This window comes from Neofelis nebulosa, chromosome 4 (assembly GCF_028018385.1).
Source record: "Neofelis nebulosa isolate mNeoNeb1 chromosome 4, mNeoNeb1.pri, whole genome shotgun sequence".
In the NCBI taxonomy this organism is placed as follows: domain Eukaryota; kingdom Metazoa; phylum Chordata; class Mammalia; order Carnivora; family Felidae; genus Neofelis; species Neofelis nebulosa.
Window position 1 is genome coordinate 20,901,933 of NC_080785.1, and position 21,533 is coordinate 20,923,465.

At 41.1% G+C, this 21,533-nt stretch overlaps 1 protein-coding gene across 3 annotated transcripts in view; it reads left to right on the top strand.

Moving 5' to 3' along the window:
* CHCHD3 (coiled-coil-helix-coiled-coil-helix domain containing 3) overlaps nt 1-21,533 on the top strand; it is a 288,454-nt gene that overhangs the window by 255,517 nt on the left and 11,404 nt on the right. For all 3 annotated transcript variants that reach the window (XM_058724244.1, XM_058724246.1, XM_058724245.1), the window contains one exon: nt 20,775-20,910. In XM_058724244.1, coding sequence (XP_058580227.1) covers nt 20,775-20,910 — 136 coding nt within the window. The remainder of the gene's footprint in view (nt 1-20,774; nt 20,911-21,533) is intronic.

A 21,533-nucleotide genomic window follows, 5' to 3' on the forward strand; every position in this document is an offset into this window, starting at 1 on the left:
GCTTTCTGGAGAGAGAGAGACCAATTACATTAGAAGCCAAATGAACGAGTGTGTTAATGTATGGGGAAGGTATTCCTAAAATGATCGTGCAGGGTAATCTAGTGACTGTTATGAAACTTTCTTTTAAATGCACACTTTTAAAAAGTGTAAATGCTGATTCTGAACCTCATATCAACCTTAAAAATAAGCACAGTTAAGATCCAGCTTAAACATTAATAGGGGCCTGCCAAGCCCAGGTGATTTTTTCCTGGCTTTGCTCACCTTTTAGAGGGATGTGGAATGAGTCAGAAAGGGGTATTATCTGGTCTCTTGCTTACTTTCAGATGCCTTGGATTCTGTATGGCAAAGTGTTCACTGGAAGAAAGCTGGGGCTCTTGTGAATTTCAACATCACGAACTATTCAGCCTTAACTTCAGGTCCTAGGAGAGTGCAACACCAAGAGAGTCAAGCCCAGTGCTAGAGCTAGAGCACTGGGGCAAACTTCCATGTCAGGGAACACAACTAAAGTTGGTTTCAGGCACCAGCCCCAGCTGATTGTAGTGAACTCCCTACAGCATTTTGTTGAGAAGGACTCTGAGGCTGCGACAAGGCTCAGCCTGGATTGATTAGTGATGTCTGTCTTTGGCATAAGCATTGAGAGAGTTTTTCCTCCCCCCCCCCCACCCCTTTAGAAGCACATATGTAAATCTGTTTGCTGCCTGATTGACAGCGCCTAAACTAGAAATAGGAAGAATGAGGGGAGGGAAAGGGGGAGGAAGGAAAAAAGACTGCAGTTTTAATATCTTCTCTCAAAAAAAAAATTGTTTCCCCCTTTGTTCTTTTTTCACCTTTTCTCCTACCAGCAGGTTTAGTGAAATGAAATACCACATGGCAGGGCTCTCTTTTGCTGTCTCTTGTCCTGATGTGGCTTCTAGTAGGAGAGCCCATTTCTTTTGCCCCACTTCAGCTACCTGAGCACCAGCGGAGCTGTGACAAGCATTTGCAGGGACCTAGGAAATAAGCAGGGTACAAACAACTGTTGGTAAAATGTCCGTCGCGTGGAGTCGTATCAGCCGTTTTCTTCATAATGAATAAGATAATATATTAACACTCCACTTTGATTAGCATTTGTAATGCATGTGAAGATATTAGCCTTCAGTGCATTTCTGAAAATAGTGTCTCATGGGCAAAAGCCTTAATTTTCAAGTAGGGAAATAAGACTTCAATCAAGTGACCTCTTTCCTAAATATTGGAAGTAGTGAAGCTCTATCTGTTAAATGATTCTTCCCTCAGTCTAAATATTGACACTTATTGCCAGTATTGGAGACCTCAAACTGGTAAAAATCTATGGTATTTGGTAGAAATTAATATTATACTTGATTTATCATCGTGTCAATAAAAGACCTCAGGGCTTTATTTCACTGTGACTGTGAATAACTTATCTAATTGTTTTATCCAGTTTGGATAGCCAAACCAGCTACTCAGACCTGAAACTGAAGTTATAATCCAGAGCAGTACTTAAGATTTTCCTCTTTCAGGACTCTTCAGTCCTAACTCCAGCTGGAGTTGCTGGCCACAGTCAGACGGCTTTTGACAGTTTACATTGACCAATTAGGCAGATATGTCCAAAATTTCTACTTCATGGCATGCTGTATCACCATAGCCATTATATTCTTACCATGATATGAAATGATATATATAACACATCAGTTTTATAAGCTTTTAACATCATAAGTTAGTCGTGTGCAATTAATTTCTGAGCATTAATCAATCCAGAGTTGTCTGTTGTGTTTTTTGTTTTTTTTAACATGTAGGGATCCAGGTGTCTCATTTATCCTTCACAAGGGCTACACATTCTGGCACGGGGAAGACCATTTCTGATTTCTGATCTGGGCTTTCTTTGCATCCAGTATTATAGAAAAGAGAACTTATCTGTCCATCCTTTCCCCCATCCCTGCTTATTGGACTGTGCTGTCACTGCCTGTCAATGCTGTCACTGCCTGTCAATTTCAAAGCGTTTGAAAATGAAATCATCGTTAGTACCCTCCTATTTCTTCCTGTTCCCGAGTGCACTTTGGTAGTTAAAGTTTTTGAGGGTGGGGTGGAGGAACAGATCTCACAGCATGAATAAACTGAAAAGTTATCCAACATTTTTAATTAACACTGGCACTTCTCAGCTTCCCGCTGAGGACTGCCAGCTTGACTTTACAAAATGACATTTATGACACTAAAGATACAGAAACTCACTGAAAGAGGCTGAAAACCAGTTTCTGGCCTCTTTGAATACTGGTTTCATGGTAATAGAACTGTAGCTGTGTGGCGTTGATTATTCTTGAAATGCCCAAATTGTTTTAGACACGCTTTTGCTACTATTAAAGCAAATTAAAGCAGTGTGCCATAGATTCCGTTGAGTTCCCCCTCACTGCCTAGTCACAAGTAGCAGCCCCACCACCAGCAGTGGGCAAATCTGTGCCAAGTGTAATTACTTCAAATACAATTCCATTTATTCAAAGGGAGGGCTGTTGCTCCCTGTGAGAACTTAGTTGAGAAAAGAAAAGATATATAGGTTTATGTTAATTATATACCCCATGCCAGAGGTTTGATTTTAACACAAGTGCAGCTTTTTAATCCTTTTATCAAAATACGTGCAGGAACCTTATTTTACCACCACCTGAACACTTTGTGCTCACCTTCAAGTTGTGTGAACAGTTAGCAGCTCTCCCATGGATTATATTCTAAAACTTGTTTTTAAGTTAGTCTTTTAAAAGTGGAAAGTTGTTTTCCTTTGGAAATAAGGTGGTAACTAAGAGGTTCCCAGAATAACTTACCGATGTTTAAATGATTATACTTAATGGGGCGCCTGGGTGGTGCAGTCGGTTAAGCGTCCGACTTCAGCCAGGTCACGATCTCGCGGTCCGTGAGTTCGAGCCCCGCGTCAGGCTCTGGGCTGACAGCTCAGAGCCTGGAGCCTGTTTCCGATTCTGTGTCTCCCTCTCTCTCTGCCCCTTCCCCCGTTCATGCTCTGTCTCTCTCTGTCCCAAAAATAAATAAACGTTGAAAAAAAAAATTTAAATGATTATACTTAATCATTTCGAAGTCAAATGATAATTTGACATTCATATTATTATGAAGTATCATAATGATACTTCATATTTACTAAAAGCGTACTATGTGCCAGGCTTTGCACTGAGTGCTTAAACATTATCTTACTCATCTCTACAGTAATCTTAAATAGGGGAAACAATGAAAAAGTCACATCTTAGAGAGATTAAGCACTTTACCCAAGCTTCATAGCAAGTAGAAGGTGGTGCCCGGATATGGACGTAATGTGTCTTAGATACCAGATCCTGTATTAACCATCACCACAAACAGCTAAAATCTAAGCAGTAACTGTAATATGGAACCTAACTTTGGGTATACTACTTTATTGGAAAGCTCATTCTTAATTCCAGTTTGGATGTTGGGAACATTGGTCTCCCCGGCACAGTTTGGCCACTCTTCCTCACATGTCCACCTTATCCCCCGCCCACACACAATGGCTAACACGGTGGCAGTGAGGAGCAGGGAGGGTGCCCAGTGGCTGCATGGTGGTTGGCAGTGCTGTGCTAGGCACGGGGACCCACGGTGGTAGACTAAACCGATGTGATCCCTGCTCTCTTGCAGCTTGTAGTCTAATGGGAGGAATGACTAGTCACTCAGATAACTTGATGACTGCCAAGCACTGAGAGAGCACATTGTGTGGAGATGGACTGTGAGAGATCAGGCTCAGACCTGAAAGCTAAAGTAGCAAGCTTTAGGGGGAACACAAAGGAAGGGCGTTTAGGCAGCAAGACCAGCCTGTATTAAGACCCTGAGCAAGGAGCTTGGCTCACTGGGGTCCTGAAAGCATGTAGGAAAGCATAGTGGACAGAGTTGAGGCTGGAGATAGAGGCATCTACAAAGGTCATAAGTAGTATTTTAAAGTTTATCCCAAGAGCTGGAAGATGTGTTTGAAGGATTTGAGTTGTAACCTGGAAGTCAAGAGTTTATTTTTTTTTTTTTGTTAAATTTTTTTTTTGTTAAATTTTTTTTAATGTCTATTTATTTCTGAGGCAGAGAGAGACAGAGCATGAGTGGGGGAGGATCAGAGAGAGAGGGAGACACAGAATCAGAAGCAGGCTCCAGGCTCCAAGCTGGCAGCACAGAGCCCAACGCGGGGCTCGAACTCACAAACCGTGAGATCATGACCTGAGCTCAACTGACTGAGCCACCCAGGCGCCCCTGGAAGTCAAGAGTTTAAAAAGGGGCACTCCAGTTGTGTTGTTGATAATGAACGGCAGTAGAGATTGGGGGGATGGGGGCGCAGAATGGAAACCAAGTGACTACTTAAGAGATTTTTGGGATTCATTGTTCTTGAACTAGAATAATGACAGTGAAAATGGACAGAAAAGTAGGTCGATTCTAGATCCTATTTTAGAAGTTGAATTGACAAGACCTGGGGACAGATTGTATATCGGGAGACTCCTCCCTGAATTTGGACGGTCCATTTGCTGAGATGGGGAAGAAAGAACAAACTGGGTGTAGAGCAGGGAATTAAAAGTTCAACTTTAATCATGCAACGCTTGCAAAACCTTCAGTGTAAATAGTAGTAGGCAGTTGCCTGTAAGTAGGGAGGGCTAGAGATACAAATTTGATTGCTGTCAGCACACAAGTGGCATTAAAGCCATGAGAATGGTTGAGATAATGGTGGAGAGAGTATAAAGAGAGAAGAGCAGAGAGAAACATCCAAAATATGATCCTGAGGAACTCCTGTATTTTAGAGATTAGTTAGAAGAAAATGGCCAGTGAGCTAGGAGGAAAAGCAGGAAAGCACAGTGTTTCTAGAAGCCAAGAAACTCCTTTCAAGAAAAGGGAGTAATTTATATGAACAAGTCCGAGCGAGTGTTCCTATATGATGTGTACAAAGAATCATTGGGTTTGGCCATTTTGGTGTGAATCAGAGAGAATGAATGGAAGGTAGGGCAGTGGAGGTGGTTGTTGTAAGCATAGTATTTCCCAGAACTATGCTTTCAACAATAGGATAGTCATTAGCCACGTGTAACTGTTTAGATTTAAGTTTATTAAAATTAAGTAAAATTTAATGCATTACCTGTGCATTAGTCACATTTCAGGTACACATGAGCACCATGTAGCTGTGACCACTGTGTTGGACTGTATAGGTATAAGACATTTCCATCATCACAAAAAGTTCTGTTGGATAGCACTGTTGTAGAGACTGTCGGATTTCTAGTGACAATGATATAGTCAAGAAAGAGATTGAAGATAGGAGGTGGAAGAAATCCCACTAGAAAAGAGGGTAGGGGAAAGGTAAGAAGTGGATCCACGTGTAGGAATTGCCTTTGTTTTTCTAGAAGAAGGATCTTTTTCTCCAAAGTAACACCTGAAAAGGTACAGATCCAACTTTTACCCTGGGAAGATAAAGGAGTTCTCTCTTGGTTTCACTTTTTCACAGCAAAACATAGAAAAATGGCCAAGCGTGAAAGAGGAAGGAAAGGGGTGAGATTTTGGGGAGAGGTTGGAGATGGGATGAAATGATCATTGTAAAGGGGACAAAGGTGAATTTACCACAGAAGTGTGAAAACATGGCAGGCAGAATTTAGTGTCTGCTTATGAATTTATAATGACTCGAGTTTCCCTGGTTTGTGTGATTTTTCTCCAAAACACTCAACTGGAGAGCTGTATTAAGGGACATTCGTAAGGCAGACGTTCATAGATTGAGGCTGTGTGTAATGGCTTAGATTAATACTGCTGAATTGGAACCCTTAGGGAGATGTAAAACTAATGGAGCTCAGCATGGTGAATCCAATCCAGGACATGAATTGAGAAATGCATTGTTTAGTCCTGCAGTAATACATCATTATCCCTTTATATAGGAATCATTGAGATTCCACCTCTGAAATACTCATGTATGAGGCTCATCAGAATCATTTGGAGAATTTGTATAGCAAGCTGTTGTTTTTCTGTACTTCATGGTTGGTCTTGTTAATTTAGGTCTCAGCAGCAGCCTAGAATGTTAAGCCAATTTGCTAAATCTTGCCTGCCCTCTGAAAAATGCTTAAATCCATTTATGTAACACAAGGAGTTGAGGTTATATGATGTGTTAGAATTTAATGCCTTCTTATGGCATCAGAACTGAATATTTTAGTTAATCAGAACCAAAAAAAGAAACATGTTAGAATTTTTAAATTAAAGAGTAATTGTGTTGGTGTTTCATAGGTGTGCGTGTAGTTCAGTGTAATTATACGTACCATATAAACTTTTCACTTTCATTAGCTATAAAATGCTTTGGAGGTGTGTCCCTCATTTATGAACTATTAAGTAGGGAAATATTAGTTACTTGAATTTATAATGTATTTTTCTTTTTAAAACTTGGTAAGTCATGTTACCATGTGTGATTAGTTGTGCTTAATGCTAGAGATGAAATGGATTATCAGCAACTTGACTTCCAAGTTCTTTCTTTTCCCTACCAGTTACATTAAATAATTCGTTTCCCAAATACCCATTTTTTCTCATTTCTGGGACTTTCACGGAATTAAGAGGTTAATATTTATAGTACTGAGTTTCAGAGATGTAAGGCACTGTGTATAACATCTTGAGCACTTGTTTTTGAGCCTCTGTGTTCCAACCCTTTGAAATGGATTTAGTCCCTATGGAAGCTTATCTCTGTGGTAGATAGTGCCCTTACCCACAAGTGAGAAATTGAATCAAGTCAGAATGATTGTATAATTTTATAACATGGCTTGGAAAGTGCACATTAGGAATATGTATATTTGTGCTCTTTAGCTGTTGTACTGGTTCCTATTCGATTGTGTTTGGAAACAACCTTGTAGATGTCACCATCTGTCCTTCACGTTGAGGCCAGAATAGGTAAATAGTGGTTTAGTGGAGGTTTCAGTGGGTTCTCTTTCTCCCAGCACCACAAGTAGTAGCTTATTGAGGAGGCAAGGAACATGAGAACTATTTTCGAAGTAAAATTAGTTACGGGAGATGGAGAAGAAGGAAGAGTCCTGATTGTCTCTTCTGAAAGGTTTGTGTATACAAGTATGCATGTGGTGGAATTCATGATGTTGAGCTTGAAGAGGAGGCAGCTGAGGGCAGAGAGACTATTCAGAGGATAGTGATCATAGTCTGTGCATGAACTGTTAGCCTAGGGTGCTGTTAGGGCGAACTGAGCAATGGTTGAAAGTGAAAGACTTTTCCTTTTTTTTTTTTTTTTTCAATATATGAAATTTATTGTCAAATTGGTTTCCATACAACACCCAGTGCTCATCCCCTCCCAATACCCCCCTCAATACCCATCCCCCACCCTCCCCTCCCTCCCACCCCCCCCCATCAACCCTCAGTTTGTTCTCAGTTTTTAAGAGTCTCTTATGCTTTGGCTCTCTCCCATTCTAACCTCTTTTTTTTTGTTTTTTTTCCTTCCCCTCCTCCATGGGTTTCTGTTAAGTTTCTCAGGATCCACATAAGAGTGAAAACATATGGTATCTGTCTTTCTCTGTATGGCTTATTTCACTTAGCATCACACTCTCCAGTTCCATACACGTTGCTACAAAGGGCCATATTTCATTCTTTCTCATTGCCATGTAGTACTCCATTGTGTATATAAACCACAATTTCTTTATCCATTCATCAGTTGATGGACATTTAGGCTCGTGAAAGACTTTTCAAAGGAAGAACTAACAACCTCAGTGACTTCTTGACTATAAAATATTAAGAGCACAAAAGAGCAACAATTTAATGCCTACTAAAAAGTTAATGGTATTGCTATTGGTGAAAAAATGGAAGGAAAATCTCGTTTGGATGAGAAACTGGAAATCGAATAAATTGGACATACCCATTTAATGCTTAGTCTAAAGGTTTTTAAGTTGGAAGGACTGTAAGAGGACCACCAGATCTAGTCCCTGGCTTCAGGTGGGGAAGATTACTGTCTGTGTATTTTATAAAGAACTGATGCCCAAAGAAGTCAAAGCTCACACAGCTACTAACTGAAGGAGAGCAACTAGAAAACCCTTTCTGTCACACACACAGCAGTAGCATTCCCAGAGGGGGAAGGGTAACTTGCCCTGGAATTAGAAGAACAACAGGGCAAAGACCTGAGCTTTGGGGATTATGCACAATTAAGAGAAGAAGGAGATGGGGAAAGAGCAGTGAAAAAGATAAAGAAGGGAGCAGCCTCCCTGACAAGGATTTCGTGGATGGAGACAGCTTCCAGGCTGTCCAAACACTCATGTTACATTTTACTGCCAGCACTTTGCCCTGTGACTTAAAATAATTGGGCAGTTTCTCTGTCCTTTTTTCTCACAAAGTTGCTGAGATATTAAACCAGAAGGGCTGTGCTGCAGGCTGACATGTGTGAAGGCATTTTTGAATTATTTTCCGGTTTACATTTTTGTCTTTGTGTAGAGTTGGCATGTGCGGTTTCACATCCGGTGTCTTGGTGTTGTCTTTAAGTTTCCAGTCACTTCTATGTTAAGTGCTACAGATCTCACAGAAACAGGTTTGGGTGCTTAGGCATCTGGAAGGAAAGCAACCTTCCTTTTAGCAATTTCCAGGGCATTCAAAGTATCTTTACATAATACGGCATTGTAATCTTTTAAATCAATTATTTATTGATAAGCAACAACATATGCCTGTAGTAGAAGATTTAAATGTCAGATGCAAAAGTAGCCCTCTTCCTTAAGTCCATAACCTCCTATCCCAGTCCTCTCCTTTGAAGCAACTCCTGTTGCCAATCGTATGTATATTTTTTTATACACCTTATGCATATATCAGCATATACACGTTACATGATTTTAAATTGAACCTGAGTACATCATGAGTTAATGGAGAATTATAGTTGACCAACGACCATAAACTCCTGTTTTTCAAATATATTTTATGCCAAGCTTTCTCCATCTTCCATTAATCATCCATTAATTTCAGTGTATGTCTATTCTGGAGAGCAAGAAGGGACTCATAATGAACATACTAGACACAGCGTGAGCGTGAAGACAAGACCAGTAAATGCACTAATATATCCCTGACTTCAATGCATTTACTTTATGCATAAAAGAATGAGCTGTGGTGGGAAGTACAGTGTGGAGTGGGGGTACAAGAGGGTCTCTGGCCTGTCCCTTGTTCTTGTCAGCGTCTCTTTGGATGGAATCCCTGGAGTCCCATCTCCGCCCTTCTGCCACCAGCACTTAGTGGCACTTTGAGGAGGAGAAGCCCTCTCATGTCCTGCTCTCTTTTGTACAAGATTTCCCGTTCCTGCCACATGATTATGTTAGCTTTTGAGGTTTCTCAGCAAACAGATGATTGCCTTCTCCTCCTGCATCTCACCAACCTCATGTTTTGTATTCTTTACAGTGGACTTCAATGCTTTAACCAGGAAATCTGTGTTTCTCCTTGATCATACCATGTCTGCAGGGACCATGCCCTCCATTCTTCCCTTCTTGCTTTTCTCTAAAGGACTGTTGAAAACCTCTTTCTTCACACAGCCTTCCCTATTTACTAACTTCTGAGCACACATTCACTCATTACTGTACTTGGTGGGAATTCCTTCATCTGCTTACAGAACATGTTCCTGTTGAAAGTGCCGGGCTTTCTGATCTGTTTGTAAATTTCCGTATGACTCTTTGGAAGAAACAGTTGATTAGTGACATCACTGCCTTTCCTTCTTCCACTTTTCTGTCTGGAGTTCCTTTCCATTCCTTCTTTTACCTGCCTAAGGCTTCCCTACTGTTTAAGGCCCTACTGAAATCCTTTCATCTCATCTAAGACCTTCTCCAGATCTCCAGCCAGGTGGAATCCTCCCCTTTCATATTTTTCCCTTTTTCCTGTTGCCAATTGTACCCTATTGAAGTAGCTCTTGTGGGATGGATGTCTCTCCCCCCGCCATACACACACATAGTTTCTGCTGTGTATGTAACATGCACCCAGTAAGGGATATTGAACTGACCTAACCCCACTGCCTCCATTTCTCTAACTGCCTGTTAGCCTGTTACTGAAATTGTTTCTCCAAATTGCTAGGGATCAAATGCCATGACCTTTAATCGGTCTTATTCTTGTTGACTGCCTTCTCTCTCATGAAACTCTGTCCTCCCTGGCCTGGGACACTGCGCTCCACTGGCTCTTCCCTCTACTCTCAGCTTTGTGGCCAGCCCACCCCCTTCCCTGTCACTTCCCCAGGCCGCTGCCCCGCAGCGCCCCCTGTGGGTTGCTCAGGGATTTCCCATCTGCGCATGCAGCCCTGCCCCATGCTGAGCTCCAGCTCCTCGCTGTGGATCATGGTGGCTCCTTTCCAGCTGTGGTTCCTGATGCCCTTGAGCAATTTCATTCTTTAAAGACTCAGGCCTAAACCCTGTGTGTGCCACTCCGTCTTTCCTCCTCTTAAATCCGTGTCTGGTACGTTATCTCATCCTTCCATTCCTGCTTTCCAGGGCTGCTGTTCTTGCCTGTTTTATACCTGGGGACTGTTCTGCTGGCGTCCTAGCCTAGACTGCTCCCTCTGCCGCCCATGTGGTTTATTCAGATCAGTTCAGCCTCTCCACGGTGGCACCTTTATAACTTCACTCTCTCATCTGGACAGGCTGGTGGCTTGCCATCGCCTGCGGAGTAGACTGTAAGCACACTGTCTTTTATAGGAAGTCTGTCCCAGCCCCTGCCCCTTCCTTTGCAGCATTGCCTCCAGTCTAAGTCCCCTGAACATGCCTGGCTCCGCTGAACCTGAGCCGGGACCCACACGCACCCTCTAAACTGTCCTCTGTCTTCTTGCAGTCCCAGCCTTCACTCAGGGGTCTTTTACCCCCTCTCCTTTTCTCTGGAAAAGGCACCCAGACTCTGCTCCTGCCTCCCTCAACTGGGGCAATCACTGCCTCCTGAGAACAGTGTGGCACCTACCGCTGTACTGTTTCCTTGGCACCTTTATTGCCTTGTGCTGCCTATGACTTCTGCAAGTGTGTGTCTTTCATGTGTGTGTGTTTTTCTCTCTCCTTTTGTTTCTGCACACCCTTTAGGACTCTCTTCACAATGTATACATGGTGGCCACCAGTATGATGCCCATGTGGCTTTTTTTCTGCCTGGCTGCCTGGTGTCCCTGGAGATTTGCTGGCATGGCCTGTTGCACCCGTTTAGGGATTTCCTGCTTCTGGTGGCAGTGCTTAAGCATCCAGCCCTTCAAGTCCTCAAAGGAGTGGAGACCCAACAACAGGCTAATCTCTACCTCCTTCATCCCTGCTATTCCCTCCACTCATTTCTAGCACCCTGATACTTAGAGGACAAGTCAGTAGGGATGACTTTTTTCTTCACTTGTCACTAAAATAAACACATCTGCAATTCTTTCAGTTAAGAGAGCCAGACACATTCCTTCCTGGGTGTATCTGCCAGTTAGATCTTGCTTTCAAAACGTGGTGGAAGAAGGAGCATCACCTCAAGTAATGTGGTGCACCGTGTCACTACAGACCTCTTGGTCTTAACGTACTTGTCTTAGGGTGTGCCACAGTCCTCACTGAGCTGTGTGACAATTGTGAAATTTTTAGAACGAAGCTGTTCCTGACTTATCTTAGTATTAAACGTTCACCTGTGATCACAGCTGGGAAGATGTGGGGATAGTGGAACGAATTTTTATGCTTAGGTGACTCAAATGGGATTTCACCAAACTTCTCACTGCCTAAGCATCCCCTCAGCTGAGGAGCCTAAGAAATCCATCCCAACAGGTAATTCTTTTTGAAAACTTGTAAGTGCCTAAAAATAGGAGCTTAACATGAATATGTGTGCTCAACCATATTTCTGTATAGGCTCCTGGTACCATACTACTCAATTGGAAGATTCTGTGATTCTGTGCTATTATAATAGATTTCATTGATGAAAATGATATTATAAGGCCTCTGAAATCTATATTTCTCCAAATATGGAAGGATTATCTCTGGGAGGTTGTATGCAGTGTTTCATTACATTTGCTTGGAAAGGCCTAGGTTCATTGCAAGTATACTCTGTCTTGCCAGGACTGGTGCCCTGCTCCTTGGCTGTACTGGGGATGGCCACACTGGCTATATCCAGTCCTTCCTCTTCTGGACTTGAGGACTCTCTACAGGAAGGATGGGTAATGAAGGGAAGTGTAATATTCCTTCCACAATTTGCAGTGGAAGTTGTCTTGGAAAACAACTGCCACAGTTGGCTTCAGCCCCGTGGCCTAGAATGTGCAGCCTCCCCTTTCCCATGGGCTGGTTGGGATGCTCAGTCAGACCCTCTGTTTTTGTCTCCACTGAAACTCATCTGGCCCCTAATGTCTTCCCTTTCTCCTCCATGATTTCCCTGTAATTCTGGTGTGTTCTTTTGCTTCCTCGTATCTTTTTACTTTCCCCATATTATCCCCACCCCTCCTCTCTCACTCCTAACTCCAAATTTGGGCATTGATCCAGGACCCAGTTGTTCAGTTTGCTCCTCCTTGGCCCTATCAAGTAATAAAGCAACAGAGTGATTACAAAAAGCATTCTCAAGTAGCGAAAACATTGAAGGCTGAAGAGTAATTTTAGCATCAGTTGAGAGTTACCACCAGAGCCCTCCTACTAAGACAGCAACTGGGAGCTTTTCTCAACATTTGTTTATTGTTGGTAGGTCTAAAACTCTGTCCTGGCCTCTGATTATTTCCTTGTGGATTCCTACTTGACTCAAAGAGTTTATAAGCTCTAACTATGCACAACTACTTCCACCCCTCCAAACCAAGCCTGTGTTAGCAGATGTTATGAACGCAAGTACCAAGCTTTCCTCTGTGGAAAGCAGAGGAGTTCAAAAGGCTTGGAGTCACCAGGTTATGGGTGTATTCATATCCCCAAGTTCAGAGGAGGTCTCTCCTCTCCATTTCTGTCTCTATAGTCGGCATACACTGTGCAGATCTTCCAGCAGGCTTGAAAGTTACTTTGAGGAAATCATAAAATCTATTCTTGTTTCCTGTTCACTAGTGATAGATGTCCTCATGTCTCCAATACTGTATGTTCCATTTCTGTCATATCCAAAACTAAATCTCTGGATTTGCTTAGCACTAAGTTTACAAATGTATTATCTCTTGATCTCATTATAAGACCTTATACACACTTTTGTCTCTCCCCCCACCCCCCATTCGAGCCATCTGAAGGCAAAGGTCATATCTTATTCAGCGCCTGTCATAGTGAATGGCATGTGATGAATGCTTGATAATATTTGTTGTTAGAGTAAAAGAATGGATGAAAGAATGAATGAATGAACCAGCCAACCTTCATATCTTCCATTCTTAGACCAATTTTAGTGAACATTTGAAAATAACAGGATAGGAGAAATACAAACTGTTCACAAAGTCTGGGTCGGGTGGGGCAAAATAAGCTAACTTGTGTTGGCGTAAGTTCGATATATTATATATATATACACACACATATTTAAAGTAAAAGAAATGCAGGGGTGATGTATTGTGTATGCTCAAGATTAACATTTTGTAAGTTGTCTAATTAAACAGCTGTTTTATCGAGTCAGGTGAGAGTAAATGCCATGCTTTTCTTTAGTAGTACTCATAGTAGTATTCCTTATTAATACTAATACTTTTCTTCACCTTGACGCCTTATGAAAATATTTCAAATAAAGGACATTTGGTGTATTGAGGTGGCCTTGGTCTCACACTGATGTATCCTTGGGAGATTGAAATTTAATGTTGGGCCCTGGACAGCTCTGCATTCCATGGCTTGTAGGTCTTTTGAAGGGACTAAGAATGCTTCTGCAAATATTACAGTTCCTATAACCAAGGGCCACTTCTGTGAGCTGTGATTCTGTTTTTAGTGCTGTGTGCATGCAGCAGGTGATGTTTCTACTCAGGATACTTGTATAAACTGCTGCTGTCTCGGGCATATTAAAGCACAGAGCTGCATGGTTAACCCACCAGAGTCCCTGTTTTTATTACCGCATTATTAGTGGGCATTTATTAAGCAATAACAATATTCCAAGCATCCTTAAGAAAGAAAGGGAGAGAGGGAAGGGATGGCTTATAGGTCTTTAAATTAAGGGTCACTCAGACTAAAGTGCAGTATTTAGCTGTAGAATTTCACCTAATGAGAAGAACCGTGTGAGTTTGAGAAAACATCTCCTGAGTACATGATTGTTTTAAAGAAAGTGTGACCGGAAGTTGATTTGGGGTCCTTCCAGGTTGAGTTAATGTTGGCATCATTTATGTTCTTTGTCCCTATAATTATTGTCTCATGTTTCAGGTATCTTTTATGTAAGTAAGAAGTGTTTTATCTTTTTAGAGATGTAAGCCTTGCTGCACATAGCCCAGATGTATCAAGGGTACCATGCTATGGTAGAAAATTCAAATTAGCCAACTGATTGTTTTTCTCTGCCTCATACCTGATACCTGACTTCACAAATCTTTTGAACCGAATAAATAACTATTTCTTGTCCAAGGCATTATTACCTGGAGAAATTTTCTGGAAAAGTTTTTTACTAACATTAAGTTGCCATTGGTCTCTCTAGATCACCAGATTTTAAGAAACTATTTATAAAACAAAAGGGTTCAGGCCTTTATTCTTTGGAGATGTGGCAGAAGATGGCCCCATTTTTCTAAATCCAGACCCTCGTGGGGTGAGTCTCTGTAGTAGGATCTCACTCAGCGAATGGTGAAGTTGGCAAGATGCCATGTCGTTCTCCCTGCAGAGTAGAGTAGTAGCAACCTGCTCAGGAAAACAAAACCAGACCTCTGGGAGTCCCATACTGTCAGAGTGGTTTTTGTCCACTGAGCACCATGAGAAGAGAGAGCAGCCAGCCCCCACCAGCTTTCATGTGGTCACATGGGAAGTTCCCACTCTCCTCCTAGGTTTGCCCTCATGTCCCCATCATTTCCAAGTACTCAGTATTACTGGATGAGGAAGCAAAATATATTGCAAAATTGGAAAGCTTTTCACTCACCTAATATTCTGCTGTGTTTGTGTTCATCTGCTTAGGGTTTGTGGGGCCTGTTGGTCAAAGAACAGTGAACCTGTGTATGTAGAACATTGTATTATCTTATCTCAGATAGGTGACCACAGGTCCTATCTGTGTATTTTTCCTAGCATTAGGCCTTTTACTTGGGATGCTGAAATCTGGGGTAAGACTGGCAATATTTTCCCCTGTCTCCTTGCAGACAGGTCACCTTCCTCCTATGGATCCAGATTACTGAGTTGTGATACTGGCATCTTTCCCCCGAATCAACCATAGATTAAAATTAAGAATTAAGTATTAAAATATTTTCAGATAGATGTTGCTCTTTCAAGCCTTTGGGTATATAGGATAGAATTCTGTAAATTCTGTTGTAGCTGTAGCCACGCTGGGCTTTTCTTTCACAACACCCAGTTAAATCTGTTGGTTGAATGGTATGGCACTCATTATGGGCAATGAGCACTGTCAGCTTGATTGGTTCATTGAACCCCTGGTTGAACCCAGGTTGACCTGGGGTAGTCAAGGTCAGGGGTCCCTCCTCTGATAACAGAGGAGGCCTCTTGGCATTTTTTGTGTTGTGAGGATAGACAACATCATAGCTAATAACATTCATCATTTTAGAAACTAAATGTAAAAAAAGTTTTCTGCTTTTATTTCATTTTATTTTTCAAATTTTATAGCAAAGTGTATATGGAGACAAATTGAAACAAAGAAAGCAGGCAGCTTTGGGAGATGTTTGGCCTCTAAAGTGTAATTGTGGAAATTTGATTACAGCCCAGGTAGAAGCTTCATTAATAAAGATGGTTAGCAGCTAGTAAGAATGGAAAGCTTAGGGGTGCCTGGGTGGCTCAGTTGGTTAAGCGTCTGACTTTGGCTCAGGTCATGATCTCACAGTTCGTGGGTTTGAGCCCTGCGTTGGGCTCTGTGCTGACAGCTCGGAGCCTGGAGCCTGCTTCAGATTCTGTGTCTCCCTCTCTCTCTCTGCCCCTTCCCCGTCATGCTGTGTCTCTCTCTGTCTCAAAAATAAATACAAACATTAAAAAAAAAAGAATGGAAAGCTTGGAGTTGTCTTTCAGATTTTGCATAGTTAGAGGCTGTTTACATTTTATTCTAAAAACTATTATTAGGATATTGTAATTTAAGGTAAAATTAAAATGAAAAAGATCTATTTGATAACACATTTGAGTTAATACTTTCTGCTTTGCTGCTGCATTTTATGGTAGCTTTATTATAAATGATAAGTGGATTATTTCATGTTTTAAACTATTGGCAATGTACTTGATAGCTTTAGTTTTGTGTCATAAAACCAGAAATCCTGACTCCTGGGCTTAACATCTAATGAAATGTTTAATACAGAATAAAATTACCATTTTTGCATTATGCCATAGGAATTAGAGCTAAAGATTTGATTCCATGGCTGTATTGTGTGCCTGCTTTTAATGTAGTAGATACTGTTTTATTAGACCACCAGATCCCATGAAGGATGTAGTCACAACCTGTTAAAAAAAAAATCAGAATTCTTTTAGCACCATCCATTTCATACCCATCCATCTACCCATCCATTCCTTCCCTTCCTTCCCTCCTTCTCTCTCTCCGTTCCCTCTCTCTCTGTACTTACTGGTCCAGATACAGGGAAAGGATCCTTTTTCATGCACCTGCACTCATAACAAACAATTTCTGTGCTCCTGAGAGCTTTAGGAATTTGTGGCTGGTGATTGTCATGACATGACTCCTTTAGCCTTCTGGTAGAGTGGTATGAGGAGAACTATCTCCATATTTTCCTCCGTCTCTGAAGTTACCTTCTTATCCTTGCCATTTATATTAGCAGAACTAAAAAGATGGGTAAGTAGTTTCCTCGAAATGTAAAGCTCAGACCCACATCAAAGAAGTTTCTCAGACATGAAAGTAGACACAGCAGCAGTGAAGTCTGCAGATAGCTCTAAAACAGGTGGCCAGGCGTCAGCGTGTCACAGATGAAGAGGAGAGCTGAGTATCACTTATCTCAGCTTCATTTTTACCGAAGTGTTTTTATTTGTCTTTGACCCTTAATTCAGCTTACAAGAAATTATCCCCAGGAAATAATCAGAGAGAAGAGTAACAACATATAACATATCCATCTCTGTTACTTTAAGCACTGAAAAATTAGGAACAGCCTTGATGTGTTTCTGTGTTCTTCTCTGTTTTATTCCCCCCCACCCACAAAGTTTCTACAATGGCCTTGTTAGTGTAATGAGAAAATACTTGGATATATTTTCTTAGCTGCCTTTTAAGTGAATATTAGCGTTAAACATTAACAAAAATGGTTTCATTGGCTACCTAATGCCTACCAGGAGTGATTTTATTCTCTGTTCAAGTCTTTGGCTCTCCAGTTCTGTCGCTGAATATGGTCATCAACCCTCTTGGTCCTCAGTGCCACTGTGGGGTGGGGTAGGAAGGGTGAGGGCAGCTGCTGATACTTGAAGAAGTGAGGGAGGTGGCAGGGAACAGAGAATGAAGAGTCCAGGAAGGAAAAGGAAAGTGAAGAGGGAGGATGGATATGAGGTGGGACCCATCAAAATCCCCAGTCCTTTCAAGTGACCATGAAACTTTTTTTTTTAACTTGTTTTTGATCAATATATATTTTCAAGTATCAACTTTATTCCACCAATTCCTTTTTACTCAATGTTTCTGGGTTACTGTCCTCTCTTTTCTTTATTACTGTTTTGAGTTCTCCATATTTATACTTCATCTTTCTCTTAACATTTGTCATTCACCATTTCCTTTTTAAAATCTTATTTCCCTACAAAGAAATTAAATTATTCAAATGTCCCTTGCAGCCAAGATTTAATTTTCCTTCTTAGGTATCTTGAAATTCTGCCCTTTTGTCATTTTTGCCTAGTAGTGACTTTTTCCATCAGCAGGAAGGAAAGCAGTCAATAAAAATCAATCGCTGACTCAATGGCTATATGGAGGGTTGACCATAATGCATATTGGAAATGCCTTTAAACCTTTTCCTGAATGGAAGGTGCCATGGCTTGTGTTTTATGGCCTTCTAATGGTGGACGGTAATCTCATTTCACATTTTCCCAAAGTGAAAACAGTACATTAGAGCAGCATAACAAGCACTGCAGATCAATATGGAGGCAGAGCTTTGCCCTCACAGATTAATCCAGGAAAAATGTACCAGAGGCTCCTCTAGGAAGTGGGAGACAATTATGCTGATTTCCACCCCTCTTTCCCCCTTTCTACTATCTAATCATCAATAAACGTTGAAATGTATACAAAAAGGATTTCAGAAGGGTGTGTGTGTGTGTGTGTGTGTGTGTGTGTGTATGTATTTGTATACACGCATGCATGTGCACGCGCACACATCCACACAGGCCTACTGGACTCCCAGACAGGAAATCACAGGCCCTGGAAGTGAACAGTATTGATTTGTGGTGATAAAAGTATGTTTTGACACATTTCAAATCATAAATAACTCATGGACATTAACTTGCATGACTAATAGCTCAGTTCAGTAAACGTTTATATACAACTTAAATTACCTCTTTCTAAGGAGTTCATAGTATTGAATGAATTATTCCATCGCCAATAGTTTTTTAAAAGAAAAAAAACCCACACACTGTCTTCTTTATGATGTGCAGTGTGTGGAAGCTCATTCTTTACAATCTTTTCCTGTATGTTAATAAGGAAGAGCTGAATATATGATTAGGATTGTTCTAGGCTTCTTTCCCTATCCTGCTTCCCCTGCTTTTAAATCTAAGATAGATTAGAAGAATGATGGTCCTCAACACTAAGACAGACTATAAGCCTGTTTTCCCTTGAACTGTTATAGGCATTCGTCATATATTTGCTAGGTTCAGCTGACCTAGTGCTTGATTATATTTTATTCAATATGTATCCAGATGTGTCTTGCTATAATCAGTCAGTTCATGGTATCTTCTACTCTTCAAAGCACATCTTTTTAGATGCTGATGTTCATGGTAGGGGATTAGGGAAATCCACGTCCAAAAAAAATTCTCATAGACATGTGAACTTTGAAATCTTAAAGAGAATGGAAACTCCAGGGATTGGATTTAAATTCTGTTCTTAGGTATTTGGCAGAACAGGAAGGTAATGAATGAAAAAGTAAAAGCAATGTTACGTAAAATTTGTGGGATTATTTTTTTCCTGTGTGTCTACTTTCTTTAGAAGGTAGTAAGAAGTAAATTCCCTCAGGGACCAGTAACGTGGTTTGCACGTCAGTTTTCTGTTCTAGCAAAATCTGTGTTAGCTTAGTGTCTTGGATAAAAGTAATGAGACAAATCGTCACCCAGGGGTTTCCTTATTGATGAAAAATATTCCCCCTCTATTCTGTAGGGGTTTTTTTTAGAACCCATTTAATTTAAAATAATGCTATTTCAAGATTACTAGAGAAATAAAAAATTTAAATTTCAAAAAAAGAACTGATATGAAAAACTGGAAGCCTTTTGTACTAAACAAAACTTATTTGAAAAAATATAAATTCCTAGATTAAAAGTGATAATATTATGTATTTTTTCTGCGTGTATTTAGCCCTTATAATTCAAGTTCCTCTATGATCTTAACAAGAATATTTTATTTTCATTTGTATAATTCATTCGGTTTATTTTGTTATCGTTTTTCAAGTGTATATTTTAAGATTTTTGGAGGCATTTGTGTTTAGTACTGCATATTCACTGAAAGCAAAGATTTGTAAGTATAATTAGTAAAATTTTAGCCCAGAATTTAAAAATGTTTTTTTTTCCTCTACCCATTTATATTCTAAGCAATTTATTGCATGACTGCTAAAAGAGGTATCCATATCAATAGCTGAGGTCACAAAGAAAATAAGACAGTCCTTACTTCTTGGGATTTGCCTCCTAGTAGATGTAGGCTAGTAAATTACACCAGGCTACGGTGTCATCGGTGTTAAGTGGAAGGTGAAAGAAGCAGTAGAAGCAGCCAGTATGGGGTCAGTGGGGTCACCAAAAAGGGAGTGGTAGATTCCACCCTGAATGGAGAGTTAGTGAAGCTGTCTAGAGAAGGTTACACTTCAATACTTAGCTCAACTATTGAAAGATGAGTAAGTGTTTTCCAGATATATAGGGATGGGTGGGACTTCGGGAACAGAGCGTGTCCAAAATCAAGAGCAGCATGAGCAAAGACATGAAGGGGCGTGTCTGGATCAAACCCTGAAAGTGGCTTGGTCAGGCTGCGGCAATCTGAGGATTGAAGGCTAAACGGCAGGCAGAAACCTGACCCAGAAGGACTTGCCTGTTGACCTTGCATTTTATTCAGAAAGCAGGCGGGAGAAATATGGTCTCAGATTTATATAGTAGAAAGAACCTTCTGGAAGGCAGTAGTAGAGGGGCAAAAGCTAAGAGACAGACTAGCTTGAATCCAGGATATGAGTGATTACAAATTAATGTGATGACAGTGAGTACAGAGAAAGAGGACTAGACTGCTGGGTCTCGAACTGTGAGACTGACTAGATATGGGCACGGAAGAGAGAAGTTAGGGCTCTCAGGTTTCTGATTCGGCCGACTGGGCTGAAGAGTATCGGTGCCATCCACCTGGTTTAAGTGTGGGTTTGGGTGGGAATGTTACAACGTCCAGAGAGGCTCGTGGTGGTACCAATTACTACAGCTCATTTCATGGAAGTCATTTACGTTACATGTATTTTTATCATGGGAACTATTTTGGTATCTTTTTTTAAGGGTTGAAGAAAATTACTTCTCAAACTTCGCTTCTACATTTGCAACATTTACATCTTATTGAATGTTTTATCCACTCTTTAGCCTTGATCTTTATTCTGATTGAAGAGCATTTGTCTCACGGGTTCCTGTTTTTGTTTTCAGGCGGTATGAGTTTCATCCTGTCTGTGCTGATCTGCAAGCCAAAATTCTTCAGTGTTACCGCCAGAACACCCAGCAGACCCTCAGCTGCTCTGATCTGGCCAACCAGTACATGCGCTGTGTCAATCAGGCCAAACAGGTGGGTGTGCAGGCCAAGCTAACTGGGGCACCAGAAGGAAGCAAGCCCAGCATCGTGGGGCAGTGGTAAGGACTGAGTGGGCTAATGTGTGTGGAAAAGCTTTATAAACCAAACTAGTCCTCATCATCAAGATTTGCTCTAACACGTCCATTAGGTGCTAATTAACCTCCATCCAGGTGGTTGTGGGAAGAGTCCATATTCTCCTTATATTTAACTCATTTATTTGCAGGAAAGAAAAAGATTCTTACTAAAATAATACTTTCTCCAGTTGCTTTGAACTTTTGTCGTCCACTGTATGGTAATTGTGTCCACAAGGTCATTGCCCCATATTTCTGGGCCACTACTCAAAGACAACAAAGAGGAAAGATACAAGTTAAAGGGGTCTGTAAGCAGCAAGTACTCATGCAGAGAAACACGAAACATGAAGGATCGACAAAAAAACCTAAAAACAGAAAGCCATCTTTCAAGCCCTGTTCAATCTTCTACCAATTGGTAGAGCCCGCTGGATTGAGCAGGGAAAGGGAGGCCAGAGATAGGATTTAGGCAACACTTTCCATCTCTTTTATGTTCCTGCAGTCATTCTCTTCTCTTGAGCCCTCATTCCAGAATAATACGATGTCCAC